Below are 24,355 nucleotides of genomic sequence, written 5' to 3'. Positions count from 1 at the left end.
TGTTTTTATCTCTTGTAACTTACAAAGTTTGTAACACTTATTTTGTGAAGATGGTGAGCCAGCAGAACTATTCCCAGATGGATCTCTGCTTAGTGATCTTGTATCCTGACAAAGATTTCCAATGTAAATGGTGCTATACCTTTAACTATACTTGTATGAATGGTCACCATAATGCTGCTGCTTTGGAATGTGAACCGCTAAATTAATACACCGTTGCTACTTGCCCTAACTAGGATCACTCCATGATTTGTTTTTGCACTACAAATGTCTTTTTCTTGTCTGGATCTGCTATTTTATTAAAAAAAGAAGGCGTACTTGTGGCACCTTAGAGACTAACCAGTTTATTTGAGCATGAGCTTTCGTGAGCTACAGCTCACTTCATCGGATGCATACCGTGGAAACTGCAGAAGACATTATATACACACAGAGACCATGAAACAATACCTCCTCCCACCCCACTGTCCTGCTGGTAATAGCTTATCTAAAGTAATCATCAAGTTGGGCCATTTCCAGCACAAATCCAGGTTTTCTCACCCTCCGCCCGCCCTCCCCCCCCCCCCCCCCCACCCCCCACAAAGAATAAATGGACACAAATCAGATGTCAAGAATTATAACATTCATAAACCAGTCGGAGAACACTTCAATCTCTCTGGTCACGCAATCACAGACATGAAGGTCGCTATCTTAAAACAAAAAAACTTCAAATCCAGACTCCAGTGAGAAACTGCTGAATTGGAATTCATTTGCAAATTGGATACTATTAATTTAGGCTTAAATAGAGACTGGGAGTGGCTAAGTCATTATGCAAGGTAGCCTATTTCCCCTTGTTTTTTCCTCCCCCCCCCCCCCCCCAATGTTCTGGTTAAACTTGGATTTAAACTTGGAGAGTGGTCAGTTTGGATGAGCTATTGCCAGCAGCAGAGTGTGTGTGTGTGTGTGTCTGTCCCCGGGAGGGGGTGTGTGTGAGAAGGCCCACCGTGATTACCATGCACATTGTAGGGAGAGTGGTCACTTTGGATAAGCTATTACCAGCAGGAGAGTGAGTTTGTGTGGGGGGGGCGGAGGATGAGAGAACCTGGATTTGTGCTGGAAATGGCCCAACTTGATGATCACTTTAGATAAGCTATTACCAGCAGGACAGTGGGGTGGGAGGAGGTATTGTTTCATGGTCTCTGTGTGTATATAATGTCTTCTGCAGTTTCCATGGTATGCATCCGATGAAGTGAGCTGTAGCTCACGAAAGCTCATGCTCAAATTGGTTAGTCTCTAAGGTGCCACAAGTACTCCTTTTCTTTTTGCGAATACAGACTAACATGGCTGTTACTCTGAAACCTATTTTATTAAAGATAATACAGCCTCCCTACTTCACTATCTAGTGACTAAATCCCATGACTTGAACCACAAGTATCACTCCAGCATTCTAAAAAAGGCCAGAGAATCGTCAGGATTATGCAATAATTCCAGTATAAAGAGAAGAAATGTTAAGTAATGGCAGCAGACCAATGGATTTCCATATCCAACATTTCTCAGATGTAACTTGCTTTGGAATTAAGTTGCTAGGGAGAACTACGTATGAATACCAAATAATTCATATATCTGTTTTTGACTAGATTCCTCTGACAGTTAATTTATATAGAATTATAAATACCCTGGTGTGCATGTGACTTTTTTTAGGGAAGGCTTTTTTTCTCCTTTGAAATCTTGGGTAGTATCTTGTAGATGCCTTTATAACGTTATTTTAATCAGAGTTAATCATCATGAATTGAAAGAATATCTGACTGAATTAAAGCCAATGTATAGAGTAAAATATCTGCTTCAACAGACTTCTTAAAATGAAGTCTGTGTGCAGGAAGGACATGGCAATTACATGATCCTTTAGAAAGAAAGAGTCTCCAAACATTTAGCTGTAATGTAACATTTGGTTCTTTGGAGTTTCTGAGATATACATATGAGTAAGCAGGTGCAAGAGATATCAAATAATATAAAAAGGCAAAGTTATCCCTCTCTGACTGTAAAACTAACAAGGCAGTAGTCCATATACCCCTGTCTAAAGGGAAGAAATCAGATGAAATTAACAGTTGCTCCAGAATTACCTCCTAAAACTCTTCTACCCTGGCCCTGTGGTAGGAATAATGGGAATGTGGGCTGCATATTTGGGGTGCTGAATGTATAAATACGCAAAGAAAGACTGGGTTATTGGCTCCCTCTGGAGCTGGTGGCTTATTCAGCTTTATTGGGAAATCATTTGGGGGTGGGAAGACTGAGAAACAAATGCCTTAAGTTGCTCAATAGTGACCCCTTCTGCTGTGCAAGCAGTAGCATTGAAGGGCTCCAAAGTCAGTCCTGTCTAGTTTTCAGCCGGAACAATTGTGGTTGTGACATGGATAGTTAAAGATGTATCATGGAGGATTTGAAAACGGGATCCTCAATGTGTAGGGGGTTCTATTAAGAAAATATAACTGAGTAGCCTACAATTATTTTTAATCAAGGAAACTAATATTGTGCTTTCTATAGTGCCTGGCATCCTAAATTCTCTTGTCAAGTAATAAACAATTGCCCAGTGGGGCAGATAACTAGTATGATCTACAAATGATGAAAGTAGAATCCTGATGCTAGACTTCTGCTCCTGCTGTTATATACACAACCTCCTAAAGCTTCTTTCCTGTTAAGCTTTTAAAGAGTGGCTCTGGGCTGAATTGATTTATTCACAGGAAATTGAAAGTAGATTTGAAGAAACATTTCAGCATACTTTTGGCTGTAACATTTAGCATGATGGTTTTGATTGGCAAGTAGTTTCTTCAGAATTGAATGCTTATCAAAACAGTGGGTTATTAAAATTTGTGATAAATTGGAAATGAGCAAACACACACTAAGGTCAGGTCCTGCTAAAGTACATGCAATCTGCAGAATGAAGAGTGGTTCATGTAACTGAGTATGAAAATAATAACTTTCTCTTCCCTCAGGCAAAGTACATCTCCCAGTGCATCGATGAGATTAAACAGGAGCTCAAGCAGGATAACATTGCAGTGAAAGCAAATGCAGTTTGCAAACTTACATATGTAAGTACCCTGCTAAGGTATAATGTAACCATACCTTTTATTTTACTCTCTTGCTAACTGCCAACTGACTGTGAACTGTGCCTTCAGTTACTTTCCTTAATTTTACTTATGTAATATGACTTAAGCATATTTTCTGAAAGTGATTAAAAGGGTCACCAACTAAAAAAAATCACTCCTCTCTGGAGAATATTTACCTACTGGTGTTTACAGTATTTTTAGTGCTACTTGAATCTGAAAGGTTAGAGTTTCTTCATGTGTTTTGACAGCCCTTTGTACATAGAAGATGTTGCCATTTTTTTCTCTATAGTCAGTCAACTTCTCTTTGCATGGGCCTTTCATGAAGCAGCAGGAAATAGAAAAATTATAAATACTTAATGTACAATAGGTTTAATACCCGAAATTACTCTTTTTGGACACTTGCTTAATTAAAAGGGACTTTTACTTGAAGCCTTTATACAGTAACTCCTCACTTAACGTTGTAATGATGTTCCTAAAAAATGCAACTTTAAGTGAAACGATGTTAAACGAATCCGGTTTTCCCATGAGATTTCATTTAAATGCAGGGGGTTAGGTTCCAAAGAAATTTTTGGGGGGGCAGACAAAAGGCATTATATACTGTACTGTGGTTGGGAAGTGCTCCTGGCTTACCCACACAGCCACAGCCCGCTGCAGGCAAGGACGCTAGGAAGCACCTTCCCTGCAGCAGCAGTGGCAGCTTACCCGGAGAAGAACAGGCGCCAACTTTGCGGGGGGATGCTCCAGGCCCGCCTCTTCCCACCCCCACTCCACCTCCTCTCCAGAGCATGCCGCATCCCCGCTCCTTCCCGCCCTCCCCCTGAGAATGTCCTAAGCGCTGCCAAACAGCTGTTTGGCGGTGGGGGAAGCGCTCGGAGGGATGGGGAGGAGGCAGAGAAGAGGAACTTGTGCAATGCTCCCTTGTAAAGTCGCTGCTCTTCCACAAAATCTTACAAGCAGTGGACAGAGAAGGCAGCCAAACGACGTTATAAGGGAGCATTGCACAACTGTAAACGAGCATGGTCCCTAATTGAGCAGTGATGTAACTTTGAAACAACGGTAAGTGGGAGGATGTTAAGTGAGGAGTTACTGTATTCTGGGGGTGGGAGAAGATAAAATTAAATAGCCATGTGACTTTTCTGCTGTCCAGTACATATATTCTATAGTAGTATTACTGTACATCTTCTACCTGTAACGGTACCCTGTTTTTTTAAAAATTTCCTTGTTGTATTGGGTCTTGTATTTTGAAGTGTGATTCTTTTTTTTTTTTTTTTTTTTTGGGCTCCTTTTTCAACAGTTACAGATGCTGGGCTATGACATCAGTTGGGCCGCATTCAATATTATTGAAGTAATGAGTGCATCGAAGTTTACATTCAAAGTAAGTGGTCTGTATATTTGAGTATTCTGGCCAACGCATCCATTATCAGCTGTATCATTCAATATAGACTGAAGTCATCCTACCTTTGCTTCTGGCAGTCAGACAGGACATAAAACATCAACATTACTTTCTTCAACCAGACATGCAGGGTGTATCCTTGTTTGTGATAGCCCTGGTCTCTGTTCTTCTGTGTAGGTTGCTTAAGGCTGCTCATCAGTTGGTGTATTTTCTTTTATTCATTATATTTTTTTGGAATGTTTTTTTCATGAGTTAGCATCTGAGGCTGGAAAAGGCCACAGCCTAGCCCAGGAAGGCTGGACAAAGCTTCTAGGCTTCTGGCTGTTGCTAGAGTGTTTCTCAAGAGCCAGGAAAGTAGGCCACCTCTCCAAAAGAGCACTACCATTCCAGCCAGAATGAGGCAGAGGGTCTGAACCAAATCTGCCATATAACTGCTGCTGCTAGGCCACCAGGCAACTTTCTTTAAAGTAAATTCATTGCTGGTGAATGGTACTGAATTGACAACCCAAGAGAGTGAAGCCCTCACTCCACCTGGCACACTGGCAGCAGAAGTGCAGCATTTCCCAGTTCCCCCTCCTGATGAGCCTGTGTTATTCTCGGGGGCCATCAACAGTTAGGAGAGTGAAGTTCAGTCTCCTTGGCTCCTTGAAGCCTTGACCTCTGTAATGAGATGGACAAAGGAGACCGTGCCAATTGGAGTGTTGGTTTTAAAACCCTTGTGAGGTAGCTAAATTAGACCCATTTTACAGATGGGGAAGTTCAGAGGTAAAGTGACTGTTCTAAGTGCACACAAGCAATTTGTGCAAGGACAGCTCTAACCATTAGATGAGACATTCTCAGTATATAATTCTGTAATATTCTAATTCTGCTGAAGGATTATCCAGTCCAATCTTTTGAAGATTCTGTGGAAAATCAACACTTGTGAATGACTCATTTCCTTCTGTTTTTCCTAATTGTGCAGAGAATTGGTTACCTAGCTGCCTCTCAGTGCTTTCATGAAGGGACTGATGTAATTATGCTGACTACCAATCAGATTAGAAAGGTAAGGTATTCGCTTCAATAGGAAGGAATTCAGACTGTTGTAAGGTGTTTATTCCGTCTTCCCACCTGGCATCTCAAAGCTGTATAAAATCTGTTTAATATAGAATGTAGGTATGTGAGCAAAGTAGTTCTCATTTGGCTCACATTCCAGCCTGATACCTGAGTTTGTCAGAGATTGATCCGAAAATTGACAGCCATTGTCAGATTGTTTTCCCCTTGGTGCATGCCCAACTGTCTGGGCTTGTTCAGGGTGCAAAGTGAACATGAAGATCCTAACTTTTCTTGGTGCTTCCAATATCACACATGCTAACACAAGAAGTTAATGGGTGGGGAGAGTGCTGCAGTATCTGAAAGGAACTGTGTAATTACCTAGTTACAAATGAGCTGGCTTTTTGGATCCACGAAAGGCTGCTTCGTCCAGCACTGACAGACCCTTGACCTTCTCCCACATAATTATACAGAAAACAGGTGAACAGCAGCTGTTTCCATTAAGGCTGTTTATTCTTGTACTAACATGCTCAAATGTGTTATCTTTTGGTTTGGCATGGCATTCATTTTGTTACTTGTATTCCTTTCACAATTAATGGATCTGCATTTTTCCTGATCAGCTACTGCAAATAGAGAAGAAATCTTAAAACAAATGTTAATTTAGTTTTAGTCTTTAAAATAAACATCTTTTTAATTTGAGGACCCTAAATACTTGGACAACTCTTTCATCAGATACTAATCTGTGCTTAGCTCTGTTATAAATGGCTGAACATGGTTTTCACTTGCTCCAGAGAAAATTAGCGGAATGGGATTGTGTTCAGACTCTAACCTAAAGAACCAGTGTTCTTCTTTTAATTATATTTTAAACTATGTTCAGGTCTGACAGATAAGTCCTTTATTTTATAACTGTTCAGCTCTTTGTTATGAAGACTCCGCTATACTGGTATTCTCTAAATCACATTTTGTTACACGTCTCTTCCATTCTTTTTATTGATGTTTTTGTATTAAAACTATCTTTGTTTAGGCTCTTCTATGCTCCATTGACCTAGCAACTGTGTATTTAGAAGAGGGGACCGTCACCTTGCCCAAAGCATTAAAACCAAAATGAACTGTAGAGCTTTCACTTTCATTCATTCCGAACTGTGATTTTAATATTATTGCCAGCCTAATCTTTTTCCTTCACCCGCTGTGGGGTGCTGAAATGAAGTGTAAATTGCACACTGCCCCAAAGTCTGAACTATGTCTGGAACTCCCAATCATTGGAATGGGAATCTTAAATATTAAGCTTGCAAGTTCATATGGAAAACTTCATGCATTTTTATTCATGTTTTTATGCACGAATTGCCATATTTTTTAAGGACTGATCTTTTCATGACTGCTTTGTTTTAAAATCCTTGTCAGAATAAATTCAGGTACAAGTATAATGCAAATCTTAAACAGTCCTCTCAAATTTGAAATATCTAAGAGTATACAATATTTAATAAAAACAAAATAAAGAGAAAATTGACAAAATATGTATTCTGCAGTTTACCTGGTATCCTGTCTTTACTGCAAAGATAAACTGTAGTTAATGGGGACTTAAAAGACTACACTTACTATATTAGCTTAGCTGTATAAGAAGGTTAAACCAGGACACTATATCAAACAATGGGCCCCACTGAAGTCAATGACAAAACTCCCACTGATTTCTGTAGGGTTAAGATTTCAGTCAAGATTTTTAATGACCCTAAACACTAGGAAAAATTTCCGTGTTTTCCAGAAGCATATGCAGCTTCTGAAATACCATGTGTGTTGTGCTCCCAATATTCTCTAGTTTAGTTGTATTAAACTAGTGCCTAACCATCTCCGAGGATGAGTACTAATGAAGTGACAGTCTTATAAAAAAAATCAGATAAGTAAATCCTCCCAAACCTGTCAGAGCAAATATCCTATAGAAAGGAAGCTCTGTTCTGTCTCTGTTAAACAGGGCAGTTTTATTCATTTATGTTTGAGATGTTTTTCTTTTACCCTGAGTTTTCTTTGAATAAATCAGAAGTTTTTAACCCTGTCTTTACTCTTTTAGGATCTGAGTAGCCCTAACCAGTATGATACTGGAGTAGCACTGACTGGTTTGTCCTGTTTTGTTACTCCAGATCTTGCCAGAGACTTGGCAAATGACATCATGACACTGGTGAGTTGATAAAAAGTGAGCAAACATTTTTTCCATATGATTGTGTCTAGAATATATTTAGACTATTAGAAGCATACTCTTCCTTGTAAAATTTACAAGTGCTATGCCTGAAAACTTGATAATTGGTTGTTAGCAGTTCTTGTGTCTCGGGAGCTTTACAGCTCCTGACTTGTGTAATCTCTTTCGCAGTTCATGTCTCAAAGTTAGCAAACTAATTGTGCACCCAGAGTTCATTTTAGAAACTTGTCCAAGTGGGACCACAAACTACCAAGAACAAGTAGGTGATGTGCTTTTAAAGTGAGAATCATGCACTGACTTTATTGCTATGTTGGGTCAGGTAGTATAGTCCTCTTCGTCACTCCTACCACTTCACCATGCTCAGCTTGGCTCTTGAAGAGGAAGAGCAGCTTTGAGGACTTGAGTAACTCAGCCAGAGGTTAGGGGTCTATTACAGGAGTGGGTGGGTGAGGTTCTGTGGCCTACAATGTGCAGGTCAGACTAGATGATTATGATGGTCCCTTCTGACCTTAAAGTATCAGTATATTAGGGGTGATGTTTCTGGTATAAGATGTGTTCTTTGTCCTCTTTCACGATGCGTACTCCGTTCAAGTGTTATTACCATTGTATGCTTCAGATGGGTCAGCAGCACTAGGTTTGCATTTGGGTGACCCAACCCCTTCAGATAGGGTATGGTAATGGAGATAAGCATTAATACATCCAATGAGATTGCTACTCCACAGGTGAAGGTGCTATTTAATGGTGAGGGAGGAGCAGTTTGGTTAAACAAGTTCTTTGATGTTTGAGACGCTGCTTCTTTCCTCTATCCTATGTCACTATATTAGCTTGATTGCGTCTTATCATGTCTGCCCCTGTTGGCTGTACTTGAGACTGGATATGTTTCTGCCTTGAAGATCGCTGTTTGATGCTACTTGTTAGATTGAATAATAGGACTGGTTGAGTGCAGTGAATTTAAGAACAAGGTGACTGGCAACCTCTCTTTATCCTAGGCCAGTAGGGAGTACGTGCTCTACAGCACATTCAGAGTTGGAGTCTTATGGTTGATCCTTGAACCCTGGTCTTTTGTAAATCACACATCCTTGGCCAGCCCAAAGGGACTGCTTTGACTATTTGTTTTGACTTGCATGACTGACAATGTTTTGCTTTTTATCTTAAAATGCTGAGTGCACTAAAAGAGCAGCTGCATGGAAAGACTGCCCAACAGAATCAATTTTTATAGGTATTGCTGTGGAGGCGTTGACTAAAAATGATATCTTGAAAGAAACCTCTTGGGAAAGTGAGCATGTTAAGAGTCTGACTGTGGTTGTTTCACTAACAGATGTCTCACACAAAGCCTTATATCAGGAAGAAGGCAGTGTTAATCATGTACAAAGTGTTTTTGAAGTACCCTGAGTCCCTCCGTCCTGCATTCCCTCGCCTTAAAGAGAAACTGGAAGATCCAGATCCTGGTTAGTGAATTTTAATAAACTACTATTATTGCAGAACGGGACCTCAGTGAAGACATGAAGTTTTAGTGGTGGCTGATTCATGAGAGGTAAAGGAAGGTAACTGGTTACATGTTATAAATTATTGCTGTACCTGTGGACAGGCACCTGAACACTTAAAAGAATGTGATCAGATTAAAAACACATTTTGTGTTTTTAAAAAAAATTAAAAAGCCATTACTTGTTACTAGGCTGAATTAATGGATTAAATCTTAATGACGTAAAACCATTCTTGTAGTTCACATAGCTTGGCTGCTGAAAATACAGTAGTCAACTTCGGGTTTTTTGCTTTTCATGCCCTAGCCCAGGGGTGCGCAAACTACAGCCCCCAAGCTGTTTTAAGTCAGCCTGCAAGCCACACCATGCAGCTTGGCCCCGCTCTGGCCGGGGTGCTGGATGGGGGCCACATCACATGGCTCCCAGAAGCCACGGCATGGCCCCGCTCTGGCTCCTACATGCTCCAATGGGAGCCCCAGGGGCAGTGCCTGCGGAGGGACAGTGTGCAGACCCGCCTGGCCGTGCCTCCGCATAGGAGCCGGAAAAGGGACATGCCACTACTTCCGGGAGCTGCTTGAGGTAAGTGCTGCTTGGAGCCTGCACCCCCTAAGCCTCTTCCCCCAACCCCCTGCCCCAGCCCTTATCCCCCCTCCTGCTTTCTAAACCCCTTGATCACAGCCCGGAGCACCCTCCTAGACCCCAAACCTCTCATCCCCAGCCCCACCCCAGAGCCCGCACCCCAACCCCAATTTTGTGAGCATTCATGACCCGCCATACAATTTCTATTCCCTGATGTGGCCCTTGGGCCAAAAAGTTTGCCCACCCCAGCCCTAGCATAAAGCTGCAGTGATTGGATTGTAATATCTGGATGTAAACGGAACATTTGAAATATTTCTCATAATATATCAGGAATCTCTTCCATATTTTTTTTAAAAAAACCTGAATTTGGGGCCTAAACAATCTCTTTAATCCACTTGTATTGTAATGTTTTAATGTTAATACTACAAGACAAAAGGTAAAATACTGTGGCTAAATTCTTGGGGAATGTGTCGTAGCTAAAGCTATGTTTTAGTCACGGGTATTTTTAGTAAAAGTCATGGACAGGTCACTGGCAGTAAAAAAAATAAATAAAAATTCATGGCTGGTGACCTGTCCATGACTTGTGCTATACCCCTGACTAAATCTTGGGAGTGCTGCTGTGGGGGGGAGGCGCAGGTGGTGTGGGGGGCGTGCTGTGGCCAATAGGGGCGGAGGCAGCGCGCTGAGCTAGGAGCTGAGGGAGGGACGTGTTGCCACTTCCAGGGAGTCCCCCCATGGTAAGCGCTGCCCAGAGTCCTCACTCCCTCCCGTGCCCCAGCCTTGAGCCTCCTCCCACACCCAAACTCCTCCTGCTGCTGCTAGAGGAGGGGGGCGCGGTGGCCTGAGACTGCCCCAGCAGCGGCCAGTGCGACTGGCCCAGGGGCTGTGTGGGCAGCCCCGGAGCCAGCCACACTGGCCTCTGCAGAATTCATGGAATTCTATGACATATGTGACAAACTCGCAGCTTTAGTCATAGCTAGCACAGCTAGGAAGCTTTCTTTGTCGAGCAACTGTAAGAATTATTTACATTTCTGTAACCAAACAGTCTTCCCAGAATTTATTAAGGATGCTTATTTTTCCCCACTGGATGGAAATGCTGTATATTCATTTTGAGAGTTCCACCTGAGACTAAAGCCTGTGACTTTCAGCTGATTTTTGTTTAAAGAGAGAGAATGTAAACAGAGTCACTGGACTGATATGATTAGGGTAAGGCAAGACCTGCCCTCCAGTGATATATGCAAGAAAGAATCACTCATGTTAAAAGGGAACCTGCAAAGGGGGGGCGGAGGGAGCTGTCATTTTGCTCTTTTTGAGGTTTTGTGATGGATAAACCATGAAAGGCTCTTCAAAACATTGCTTGTTTGTTTTCCATTAGGAAATCAGGTTCTGTCTAGACTGCAAAGTCTGATCAAAAACCAAGCCTGTGGGAGTTGGAACAAATGAAAAGGGATTTATAGTCACAGTTTACCTTTCTGTGTCACGTATAACATCTTTTAACTTTAAGAAAAGGAGTACTTGTGGCACCTTAGAAACTAACCAATTTATTTGAGCATAAGCTTTCGTGAGCTACAGCTCATGAAAGCTTATGCTCAAATAAATTGGTTAGTCTCTAAGGTGCCACAAGTACTCCTTTTCTTTTTGCGAATGCAGACTAACACGGCTGTTACTCTGAAACCTATCTTTTAACTTAAGTGCCTAATGGATACTTAGAAGAAAGGAAGCTTTTTGTCAAACCTTTAAGGTGTGAGCTTTAATAGTGGACATCTTGTATACCGCCACACCCTTTGAACAAATCCTCCAACAGAAACAGGGAAGACCAGAGCTAACATTCATGGTACTTCTAAAGGTAGAAAACATTCATGCCCTTTTACATTATAAAGCAACCAAAAAAGGCACAAGCCCAGTTTCTTAAAATCATTTGCAGGTTCCATTTAAAATACTTGGAATATAATTTCTTCCATAGAGTAACTTTGCAAATGAGGATAAGCAATAATTCCAGCTCCGTACTAGTCTAATCTGTAGCTGCTCTTGTTCTGTTCATTTTGAGTATGAAAATCAAGCTACAGTTGAATTGTTGATTGGACCCCCTTTCTCCCACTTCTGTTTCCCAGGTGTCCAGTCTGCGGCAGTAAATGTTATTTGTGAGCTGGCCAGACGCAATCCCAAGAACTACCTTTCCCTTGCTCCGCTCTTTTTTAAATTGATGACGTCTTCAACCAATAATTGGGTCCTCATTAAAATTATAAAATTGGCAAGTATTCCAGTTCTTCTATGTTAGCTCTTTTCCAGGGCTGGTGTGCTCATTAACAGCACCTTGGGTGTGAAAATAAAGCTATCACTTAGAGGGATAGTTATTAGTAAATCCAAATGACAAGGAAGAGAAACAGACATCTGTTATAATGGGTGGGAACATAACAACCAAAGGAGGCAAAACATCTCCTTTTAATTTTGTTTCGTTGTGTTGTGCCACATAAATGACGATAGTAGTGTTTTACCCTGGCGAAAGCTAGCTATTAAAGGAATTTCCCTTCCTCCTTTTCTTTTCATATAGTTTGGTGCTCTTACTCCATTAGAACCTAGGCTGGGAAAGAAATTGATTGAGCCACTTACCAATCTCATACATAGGTAAGTCTGAAAATATACTTGTTTCACCTCCTTAATTCTTCAGCATTGTTTGTGGTAGCATGAATGGAGTCCGCCTAGGTTTATTGCATGTAGAAATGTTTGGCTCCAGACATCAAAAGTTAAAATTATGTCACTGGAACAGCCCCAGTATAAAATATCCTTTTAAAACTTCTGAATGTGACTGGCAATTGGAAGAGACCTGAGAGAGGCCATCTAGTCAAGTTCCCTGTGCTGAGCCTAGGAAGGTGTGTAAGTTTAGACAAACTGGAGAAAGTCCAGAGGAGAGCAACAAAAATAATTAAAGGTCTAGAAAACATGACCTCAGAGAAAAGATTGAAAAAATTGGGTTTGTTTCTTTTGGAGAAGACTGAGGGGGCATGATAAATCTTCAAGTATGTAAAAGGTTGGGATGAAGAGAAGGGTGAAAAAACTGTTCTCTGTATCCACTGAGGACAGGATAAGAACTAATGGGCTTAAATTACAGCATGGGAGATTATAGGTTAGACATTACGAATACTTTGTAAACGTGAGGGGAAGTTAAGAACTGGAACAAATTGCCTAGGGTTGTGGAATCCTCATCACTACAGGTTTTTAAGAACAGGTTAGACGAACACCTGTCAGGGATGGTTTAGATAATACTTAATCCTGCTTCAGTTCAGGGGTCTGAACCAGATGCTGTATTGAGGTCCTTTCCAGTCCTGCCCTTCTATGATTGGGAACCCCTGTTTTAGAGGGGGTGGGAGAAGAGGATCTTTTCTGTTAAGGCTCGCAGTAGTCATGGTAGGATTGATTGTTTATGTTGAGGAGAGAGGAGGTGAGCTGTGAGTGAGCAAGTTCTCACACATGTACAGTATCGTCTATAATAGTGGAGGGGGTGGTGCCCGAACAAACCACTGTTTGTCTGTCCATTTAACATTCTTTGAGACTGCTCCATGGTGGAAGCTTAATTTTGTGTTAACAAGACAGTTAAAGGCCCATGGATTATAAAGAAATATTACTTAAAGTTAACAGTATAGCCGATAGTAGGGGCTGGTCAAATGGCTCGAAAAATTTGTGCACAGACCTAGATTTCACCCCATTGGGGCTGAGAAGTGCAGCCGGCACCTGTTATGTCTCCAGTGGATGCCGAGTCCCAGAAAGATTCTTTCCTGGGAGGTGCAGGAGGGAAGTCAGGTCACATTGCTGCCACCACCCTCCCTCGGGGATTCTGCAGAATGAGCGCTAGTTTTCTGAGAGCTCCCTAGAGGTCCCAGGCAACAGGGATGCTCTGAAATGGTCCGTTGCTTGGTCAGTATTGCCTGCTTTTTGAATTGTGGCAGCTTCCTTTAGACGGTCCTTCTACGGCCACCCAGAAAGGAGGCTGCAATTGCTTTGTGCTGTCAGTGTCTCCCTCAAATAGGCTTTGTCACCATGGGTTCTGTGTCCCTCTATGTGCACCCTGCTTTTATTTGATCTCCCAGATTTTATAGATACTGTGGAATGCATTTTCATCAAATTCCTCTTGCAGCCATTTACTAAGGATACCTCTATTCTAGAGGGTTCAGTTGAGCCCTAGGGTAAACAATAAACATGTTTGGAGTGTCCAGAATAGCATTTACAAAAAGTTATATACTTTATAACTTTATATTATAGACTAAGGAACGAAAAGTGTCTGCTGTAACCCATCTCTCTCTTGAACAGCCAGCGGGCTTGCATCCAAATACCTAAAGAGGGTTCAGTTCATTGCAGCACTGGCAAAAATACAAATTTAGTACTACTTCAAGAAAAGCAGCAAGATGGACAATTTTTATATCTACACCCCCTCTCCTTCCCATGTCCTCATCCTGCTCCTGCAATAGTTATTCATTTAATTAGTTGTGAGGACTTTAACCTGAAGTCTGGTTGGTTTCCATCATATTAGTCATGATGTTCCTGGGCCAGTGTTATCTAATGCATAAGGCAAGAAACCTGCCACCAACTGCTAACAGCATAGACAATAAAAAATCTTATCCTGGACGTGGGTGTCCTGGGTTTTTAGATCCTTTGTGCTTGTGCCTGGCTGTACTGGGTTTTTAGATCCTATGTGCTGAGTCATCTTTATAGTGTCATTTGTGACTGCTACATCAGGAATTAACTTGGTAGTTCATTACTTTAGTGGACCATCCCTCTGGGTTCTACTCCTACCATTATCATGCTCACTGACTCTGGCAAGTCACTTCACCTCTGAGCCTCAGTTTCCACCATGTGTAAATGAGGACACCAGCTGTGTATAGTGCTTTTGAGACACTCAGTTGGAGATACTTTGCACGCAGCATGCTATTGAGAGCAGGCAGAAGTTTTGGGCGCGGACCCAAGTAGAGATACATTTTGGGCAAATGACTTTTAAAGAAGCAGATTTTTCTCTAGTAGAGGTGAGTAATGGACACAATCTAGTAAATTTCTGAAAGGATCAGTTGCTTGAGCAGCATTTAGTGGTCTTGGAGGAGAGAGATTTCAGGGCTTTCTACCAGCCCTTTGTTTCACATGCATTAGTGGTCTTAATTTGATCCTACCCTTATATTCGCTTAGTTCTTAGCCAAGTTTGGGTCAGTGGGCTGTACTTGATGCTGAGATCTTGAGTTTTTAGTTTCCCCTTACCACTCAAAATGGTGCTATTGCTTCCTTGTTTCCCAGAGAAAAAATGGTGTAAAGTAGAACCGTGTGGATTTCTCAGGTGTCAGGAATATGGATTGAGAAACTCGTTGTTTACCACCCCACCCCCATAAATTTAGCTGGATTCAGTGAAGACTGGGTATTGAATGTTTTGAAGAATAAGAATTATTTCATCTAGTTCAAACATATATGGAGGAGGGAGGAAAGGTTGGTAATTTCTGTGTAATAAAAGGTGGTGTTTTTGAGAACTCTTCATAAAGTGATATTTTTGTTCTTTATCTGAAATACCTGATTTGTTTCTTCCCTGTAGCACCTCAGCCATGTCTCTTCTGTATGAATGTGTGAACACAGTGATAGCAGGTGAGAACTGAAAGTCAGCCTAAAATAGAACATGTTTAACTTTGACAGCAGTTAAATAACGTCCACCATAAAATCCATTTTTACCTGCCGTTTCAATTAACTTAATATAACCAAATGAAATCGCTTAGTGAACTTGGCTCACTACGTAATTGAAACTGAAATCCTCTGCTGTCAATATATAGGGGATAAACTAACAAAATGTAAATCAAACTTGCTAAAGGTAAAAGCAAACAAAACTTAGTTAACAATAATAAAATAATATACACACTCTTTTAAATAATGCACAAACTGAAACCCACAAAACCTGGCAAATACAGTAATAAGCCATGTACCTATATGCAGCACCCTCCCATACCTCCATGCTCACAGACCCTCAAACTAAGCCAACAGTTCTCTTGATGCATGAGCCAGAATAGAATCCAGCACCCTCTCCCAGAAATGTTGGCTCTGCAGGGTTAGTGGGAGTAAAGAGAAATAACTCTCAAGTGACTAGAGTCCACAGATATGTCTGAATATTCATAGGGAACAGACTGGCTGAATAAGAAGGAGCTTTCTTCCTGCCTTCTAATGCCTCTTCTGTTGCCATGGACATGGATGCACTTTATGACAGGCAGCATGATGACTCTGAGTTGTTTGCCATGGAGTCATGCACTGCCAAAGCTGCACAAATGTCCCCTGTAATCAACAGTAAAGCCTGCCTTGCCCTCTGAGGCTCTTGCTAACTTGATTGGGTTTGATGTAATTACTCTGAGTAGGATTCACTGCTATGTCATCTTTTCAGGGAACTACAGACAAAAATCCAGTGGTACAGTCACTGGTGACCTTTTAATTAGTGTCTGGATTGCTAGATGGAAACTGTAAAAGAGAGACTAAAGTTACTCTGGCAAGAGCAAAGCATCATGAAAACAGAGCTCTTTGGGAGGCTTTGTAAAAGCTCCCCCATATGCCTCCCTTTGTTCTGCAACATCACACTCCTCTGTTCTTGGGGCCTTGCTAGAACAGACTTCACAGCTGTGTTGACATTGTACCAAACCATGCACTTTTGTGAGTGGCAGCCAGAAAGCACTAGGGCTAGACCACCAAACATATCTTCACGAGAGCTAAGCCAGATATCATGTATTAAGTTTTATCTTGTTTATACTTGGTTGTGGGGAACAAATGTAATGTTAGTGCTTGTGTGTTTCAGTTTTGATCTCTTTATCCTCTGGGATGCCCAATCACAGTGCCAGCATCCAGGTACAGCACTTCTCTTAAGGTTTTTATTTTGCCACATTATATACCTATTTATTCTGGAAACGGGGGGGAGGAAGTACTCCAGATATTTGAAGTAGGAGCCTGCTGATTGGACAGCCTTGCTTATTATCTGGCTTTTATTATTTAGTTATTTCTCAGATAGGTTCATAAACTTCCTTTCCTCTAAAACTCAGATTCTGTGTGCTGTCTTCTGCTTCCTCTATCCCTAAAGGATGTATGGAGCAGGGAAGGCCAGATGCCTAAGAACAAGATTCAATTTCAGAGGCTTTGCTACTGCTTTTGATCAGTTGCCACTCAGAATACAATTACTGGAGCTCCATGTTCCCTTCATCTTATGATCCGTTAATGTAACAGTACTGTTTTACCAGTTGTCACAGATCTTGGTAACGCTGCTTTGTCATGTATTGCACCCACCCAGGATAGCGAGTAATCTCCATTAAGGGAATATTTTAAATAGTAGTCTTCTCAAAGCTCATGTTAATCCTGACTTGCACTTTTTTTCAGCTCTGTGTTCAGAAGTTAAGAATACTAATAGAAGATTCTGATCAGAACTGTAAGTGTTGCTTGTCTTCCTTGAGGCTTCAGTGGTCAATCTGATGGGGCTAAGTGGCAGTGGTATTAAACGCAATGAGCGGTTCTAGAAAACAACCTGTTCAGTATTATAGAATGCCCAGTATTGTGTGAATTGGTAGATGTGTACTAAAGAATTTCATATTTATGATTTTTGCTATTCATAAATATCATGTACAACTAGCTGTTCTTTAAGTAGATGAGTAATAGTGCCATTTATGGTATGTTAAATCTAAAACAAAAAAAAATTTCTTTCCATATCCTGGGTTTTCCCTTCATAGATCTTCCAGTGAGGAAGCACGTCCAAGAAACGCTAGCTATTCCATAGACTAATGGTAAAATCCAAGACCACCAGACTTGCTAGTGCTGGGAAATGCATTGGCATAAGTTACTTGTAGCTAACACCATTTAAATCCTTTTTAGTGAAGAACCTTTTCCAAGCATCTATAGCGAGAACTATAAATGTCGTCTTCTCCTTCAGAAGAGAACAGCCCCTTTCCCGTATAGTAATTCTGTTTGCACTGTTGGAGTAGCTCGAACACTGGCCGAACCCAGTCATTGAGCACATGTGGTACCATCTTGGGCAGCTGTCTGCACGTCATCCAGTACCAACATTGGTGCAAGCAGTGCAGATGACCTGATGCTGCCCTGGCAATACAGATGCTCCTAGCACCATAGTAATTTTCAGTACGGAGTGATCTTGCTATGCCCAGGCAGCCTGAGTCTCTTACTATCGGCAGCAGTTAATTCCTTTATGGTACCGGCTACCGGTGGTGTTTATATCGGGCACCTCTCCAGCTCCAGTCAGGGGGGAATGGTTACTTTCTTTGCAATAACTGTGGTTCTTTAAGATGTGTTTTCCACATGGAGTTCATGACCTGCCTTCCTCCTCTGCTGCTATGGAGGAATGTTGGACCTGCTTTGCCTTTTCTGTCTTTGAGGGTGAAGAAAGAAGGTGGTCAGGGCATGGAGGGTGCAAGCACTCCAACCGACACTGCTGGCCAAAATAATCTAATCTTGCACACACAGTGTGTGTGCATAGATCTCCGAGCCACAGTGACTTCCACTCTTTACAGATGGTGAAACCTGAATGGGTGTGGCTTGGCTGAAAGTACACACGGGGTGGGCAGGGTGCAAAGGAAGAAATAGATGCTTAGGTTGTTCTTTTCGTTTTCTAACTGGTAAATGTGCTCCCTCTGTCAGAGTTTATCCCAAACAGTATATCTGGGATTTGAGGTTAGATGGGAAAGTCAACCCATCTTAAAATCCCCTGTGCTTGCAAGAAACAGTACAGTATTTGTGTATGTGGAAAAATTTTATTTTGTTTTTTTCCCCCCACAGTGAAGTACCTGGGTTTATTAGCAATGTCCAAAATCCTGAAAACTCATCCTAAATCAGTTCAGTCCCACAAGGATCTCATTCTCCAGTGTTTGGATGACAAGGATGAATCCATCCGACTCAGAGCTTTAGATCTCCTATATGGCATGGTATGTTTCTGTGCATTCCTCCTCCCCTCCTTAGTTAGCACTTACAAAAAATCCCTGGGGTGAGATCCTTGCCCTTACTTTGGCCCCTTTATGCAGGGTGAAGGGGCTGGCATGACATGAAAAGATTCCCCTGATCACAGGCACTATAGAAGACATCTATAAGGCTGCTTCTGAAGACCCCTTGCAAACCTTGGCATAGACCATACCAGATAACCGGCAGGGTGCTGAGGGTGAGGGCTGTAGCATACAGTGCTTTGGAAATTCCAGGCACCGCTACCGTCTGTACTATAGATGCTCTAACTCCAAACACTACTCCAGGGCTGTCTAAATTACGCTGAAGTTGAGAAGCAGCATTAGATCAGGATGCAAAGTTGGCTTTGAGCTACCTTAGTATGCCATGCCCCACCATGTCCTCCTGAGGCCCTGAGGTGCAACACACAATCTCACCCCAGGTGCTTGTGCCTCTGTTCCTTTGCACGTGTGTTGTGTGTTGCTACTTTTCAAGGAAGATTTAACAATGCTGTCTAGACTGAAGAAATACAGCTTAATGGAGATAATCTTGTAGATTTTTGAAGGCACTGTGGTTACAACCTTGGTGTATAAAGTGCCTTTCATCCAAAAAGCTCTATGAAAATACGTTCAAATGGGGTGGATCATGGCAGACTTCATTCCTAAAATGCTGTGATATTTTGGCAGTGGAAGTAAAGAATATTGCGTCCCATTTAAAGTGTTTTTCTGGTTGTTTCATAGTTGGGCAGAGAGTATCTAACCAAGTTATAATTGCTTGGGAGTCTTGACAAGAGGTCAAGATGTTTTTTTACGTATTCAAAAGACAGCCTTCCAGCAATGCTGCCTAGCATTCTGCTGGAACACTGACTCAGAAGGAAGAGTGCCATATACTAAGTCATCAACAGCACTTCTGCAATACCTACGCTTCCTGGAAGGTCTCCATCTATATACTGATCAAGCCTGAGATGTGCTGTGATCGTAGCATGAGGTGATATGGCTGCAGACACTGGTGGTCACAAACTTGAATTCCCTACTGCTTGCTACATGTCAATGTATTAGGTTCCCAGAGCAGGTTAAAGTGCAGTTATGCTCTGATAAGTGACTTATAAAGTTAGCATTGTTTTTTGGGTGGGAGGGGTGTTTTCATAAGTCTATCAAACTTGCTCAGTTTACAAGTGTAAAATAGTCTTTTCAAGCCATCAGCATGGCAACCGTCAGCTGTGTTCCTTCAGGTTTCTCTGTCATTGCCATACTGTAATACTAATTCTGAGTTCTGTTACGGCTCGCTATTGCAGAGCTGTATTGGATCTACATTGCTAATAGGAGTGAGAAGTAATAGCCAGATTTTGATTTTCAAATATGACTCTGCATACATGCATGGGGCAGATCTGTTAAAGAAGTAGTATCATATTTACATAGTCACACTTCTGCTTATAATGCACTTTAAGGGGTGGAAATCTGAGTGAGCAGTCATTGGGAAAATACTGAAAATTAAAAATACTCTTAAAGTGTATGGGGTTAGCCTCAGATTTAAAATGTGATTTATGATATCCATAACATATCACCATAGTATCCTTGCAGTTATGGATTGAAAATTATTCTGATCTAGTGGTCAGGGTCTTACCAAGTTCAGTCCTGGGCTTATGCAAATAAACCTCTGCTAGATCAAGTGTCCAATGACAGGTGTCCGGCCATTAGACTGGCACAAATGCTATCGAGACGTGCCCCAACAAACAAATTCAGTCTCTGGCTGCAGCTAAATTGTCCAGCTGTCCAGAGCCAGAGGTGGTGTTAGTATCTCTGTATTCTTAATACCTGTCTCACCCAAAGACAGATACAGGTACAGCTAATAAGTATCTACTACTTTCCTCAGCTTTTATGAAATGGGAAAGACCTGGCAGCAAGTCTGCGTTACCTGTCTGTGGCTCATGTCTCATTTCACTCTTAAAACAGGTGTCCAAAAAGAACTTGATGGAGATAGTGAAGAAACTGATGATTCATGTGGACAAAGCAGAAGGAACAACATACAGAGATGAGTTACTGACCAAAATCATAGACATATGTAGCCAATCCAACTACCAGTACATCACAAACTTTGAATGGTCCGTACTTTTGCATCTAGACTTTGAAATAAGTAGTGATGGCACTGTCTGCTTGCCTGATGTTAAGAGTGTATCACTTTCACCTCCTTGTAGGTACATAAGCATCCTGGTGGAACTGACCCGGTTGGAAGGTACTCGGCATGGTCACCTTATAGCAGCTCAGATGCTGGATGTAGCTATCAGGGTTAAAGCCATTCGTAAGTTTGCTGTTTCCCAGATGGCCATGCTCCTGGACAATGCCCATCTGATAGCCAGCAACACCCAGAGGAACGGCATCTGTGAGGTGCTTTATGCTGCTGCCTGGATATGTGGGGAGTTCTCAGAGTAAGTGCAAAGGGAAAGTTTTTAAATCACCTTTGAAAGGTGAAAAGCAGAATGTTTGCTGATTGAGACTCCTCTCACTTGAAAGTGAAGGTGTCTTGGGTGATGGAAGCTCAGAACATGCACCATGGAGCTGACAAAGCAGTATTTCAGAGTGAGCACTGCTTTTCCCAGACGATTGCAGCTGCTCCTACCCAAGGTGGTTACTACATGTGAAAAGCTGTTGGGCTAGTCTGTGTCTTGCATCCATATCCCTGCCAGCCGAGAAAGTAAGGGATGGACGTGGGTATAAGCAGTGTAGCACAGGCAGCACGCACATTCCCTGGGAAAGGCGGTGTTAACGCAATAAAGCTTGGCCTGATTTAAATGGATTCTGTCAACTCAAATCTCAGAGGCATAAGAGGTAATAGAGAACACTTTCCTGTTCAGTTTGTAACATCCTGCATTTGACAGAATTTTATGTATAATTTCCCCTATGCAGTCAGCCAGCTTCTTTTTTTTGTACAAGTCTTCCACACAGCGGTGGGAAGAGACTCCCTTTTTTAAAAAAAAAATAGGAAAATGTAACTTGACCCACAAAAACTGGCAATGTAAGAGCTGGATTCTGTTTTTGCTTCTGCGTTAATAATATCACTTACTAAGTTCCATTCTGTTTAATAGGTGTGCACAGGTATAACCAAACCTTGGTTACTGGCGATGTATCAGATGGAAAAAACATAGCTTTACTGCTGGATCCTAGGCTGAGTCTGCAGAGCAAACGTTTATTTATTTAAAAAAAAAAAAAAAAAAAAACTTGTAAATTGAGCACGCTTTTAATAGAGATCACTGAAATGGAAACGAAAATGTAGATTCATAGATATTAAGGTCAGAAGGGACCATTATGATCATCTAGTCCGACCTCCCGCACAACGCAGGCCACAGAATCTCACCCATCCACTCCTGCGATAAACCTCTCACCTATGTCTGAGCTATTGAAGTCCTCAAATCATGGTTTAAAGACTTCAAGGAGCAGAGAATCCTCCAGCAAGTGACCCGTGCCCCATGCTACAGAGGAAGGCGAAAAACCTCCAGGGCCTCTTCCAATCTGCCCTGGAGGAAAATTCCTTCCTGATCCCAGATATGGCAATCAGCTGAACCCTGAGCATATGGGCAAGATTCACCAGCCAGATACCCTGGAAAGAATTCTCTGTAGTAACTCGGATCCCACCCCATCTAACATCCCATCACAGGCCATTGGGCCTATTTACCATGAATATTTAAAGATCAGTTAATTGCCAAAATCATGTTATCCCATCATACCATCTCCTCCATTGTAACAATACCCATGACTAAATCATAGCCTTAGTCATGAGAGTCTGAAACAAAAATGCTGCTGTCTGACTGGGAGTAGAGTTAGGCCAACACAGAGTTTTGCTGAAAATCTTTTAATGTCTAAGTAGTTTTTGTATATTTACATGAAACTTGGTGAAATGTCAAGCTTTTTAAATGGACTCCGCTCTCTTTCTGCCTTCATTTGCATCCATTCAATGTCTTTCAGACACCTTGAGGAATCAAACCAGACCTTAGAAGCAATGCTGAGGCCTAAAGTTACCACTCTACCAGGCCACATCCAGGCAGTTTATGTTCAGAACATGGTAAAGCTTTATGCATCCATCCTACAACAGAAAGAGCAAGCTGGGGAAAAGGAAGGAGCCCAGGAAATTACCCAGTTGATGATCGACCGTTTGCCTCAGTTTGTACAAAGTGCGGATCTAGAAGTACAAGAGAGGGTAAGGCAGCAAAACTATCTTTGGTTTTGTCAAAATGATCTTTAAACCTCTACTATCGGTTTAATTTGTGATAGTGAATTAACATCATCTTGCATGGATCATACATGTATTTTATATAAATACCTGTCATACAAGATCTCTGCTAGCATTCTGTACCTTGCATACTTCAGTGATGCAGGTGCGTAAACAATCCTTGTTTTATAGACGTGGATACTGAGACACGGGAAGATTGAATGACTTGCCCAAGATCGCTTGCACAGCAAGACTGTGGCAGAGTCCAAATCTGACTCGCAATCCTGTGCTTTAACCGTTAGACGGATCTCAATCTATATAAATAGTAGTTTGCAGTGTTGTTGTAGCAGTGTTGGTCCCAGGATATGAGAGACACAAGGTAGGTGAAACTTCTGTCAGTGGAAGGTATAAGCTTTTGAGACCCGAGGAAGATCTCTGTGTAGCTTAGAAGTTGGTCCAATAAAAGACATGTAAATAATATGCAGTTACATCCCAAACCAATCATGCAAAGATCTAAATCTATAAATGCCATGTTCATGTTTGCATATTGAGCAGCATCAGTCTCTGTGATTTCATACCATGCCACACTTATCACCCTATGTGAGCACTTTGGAGTGCAACTCTTCATAGGAGGCCATTCGAAATAAGAGGTGACTGATGCAAACATTGCATTAGTGCGTGTTCCAGAAAGAATTGCTACAAATTTTGATGCCTGAAGTGGTTTGTCAATCGGTGTTCTAAAAACTCTCTCAGCCTCTGATGGGGTGTACAAACCCCACACTGGGCAACAAAGGGGTTAAGGGATTATTTTGGGCTCAGCCGGCCCTTCCCCTTTCCATAATACACACATGCAGCAAATGCTCCATTTGCTGAAGGAATTAAAAGGCAGGGAATTAGCTCATTTGGGTAGAAGACCTGCAGCCTATGGCTCCAGCAGTGCACAGAGGAGGGAAGCTTAAAAGCTCTGACATAGCTGACCAAAGGGGCCCTCCCTGAGGAAAGGGAGGACCCACCCCAGAGACAACCAGAGGGGGAAGTATCCTGTGGATCTTGGACATTGGTAACCCCGCCCCTTTTCTTATTTCGGTTTGGATTTCCCCACCAGGGAAAGCCTTGGAATAAGCTTGGGGGACGGGGGAGTGAGAGGAGGAAGAGGCCCAGGGAGGACAGCCTTGGTTGCCAAGGCCCTGGGTTGGAGCCCAGTGGAGTGGGAGGGCCTGGGCTCCCCTCCCTGCAATCCTGTTGGCAGTCAGGGGTTGCGACCATGACGACTATGCCAAACTCCCCAACCAGACTCCGAGTGAGGACTATTACCCAGCCCCAGCTGAATCAAAAATTGGCATTGGGGTGCAAGGTGAAGGGAGTGAAAGTCCATTATTTCCAGTGTATGGAAGGAGCAGAGGGTATAGAATATAGATTAAAAACAAAGTGAAAATTATGTGCATAATTCAATGTACTTTAAAAAAAA

At 42.0% G+C, this 24,355-nt stretch overlaps 1 protein-coding gene across 2 annotated transcripts in view; it reads left to right on the top strand.

The window, feature by feature from the left end:
* The window catches only part of AP3D1 (adaptor related protein complex 3 subunit delta 1), a 74,318-nt gene that overhangs the window by 28,952 nt on the left and 21,011 nt on the right, over window positions 1-24,355 (top strand). For both annotated transcript variants that reach the window (XM_077841817.1, XM_077841816.1), the window contains exons 2-15: window positions 2,964-3,059; window positions 4,372-4,452; window positions 5,432-5,512; window positions 7,562-7,669; window positions 9,006-9,135; window positions 11,859-11,998; window positions 12,299-12,372; window positions 15,314-15,363; window positions 16,550-16,599; window positions 17,122-17,170; window positions 18,529-18,674; window positions 20,637-20,785; window positions 20,879-21,109; window positions 22,644-22,875. In XM_077841817.1, the coding sequence (XP_077697943.1) occupies window positions 2,964-3,059; window positions 4,372-4,452; window positions 5,432-5,512; window positions 7,562-7,669; window positions 9,006-9,135; window positions 11,859-11,998; window positions 12,299-12,372; window positions 15,314-15,363; window positions 16,550-16,599; window positions 17,122-17,170; window positions 18,529-18,674; window positions 20,637-20,785; window positions 20,879-21,109; window positions 22,644-22,875 (1,617 nt within the window). The remainder of the gene's footprint in view (window positions 1-2,963; window positions 3,060-4,371; window positions 4,453-5,431; window positions 5,513-7,561; window positions 7,670-9,005; window positions 9,136-11,858; window positions 11,999-12,298; window positions 12,373-15,313; window positions 15,364-16,549; window positions 16,600-17,121; window positions 17,171-18,528; window positions 18,675-20,636; window positions 20,786-20,878; window positions 21,110-22,643; window positions 22,876-24,355) is intronic.

The sequence above is a fragment of the Eretmochelys imbricata genome, chromosome 25, assembly GCF_965152235.1.
Source record: "Eretmochelys imbricata isolate rEreImb1 chromosome 25, rEreImb1.hap1, whole genome shotgun sequence".
Lineage (NCBI taxonomy): Eukaryota > Metazoa > Chordata > Testudines > Cheloniidae > Eretmochelys > Eretmochelys imbricata.
The sequence above is the reverse complement of the archived record's forward strand: the minus strand, read 5'-3'. Positions and strand labels throughout refer to the sequence as shown.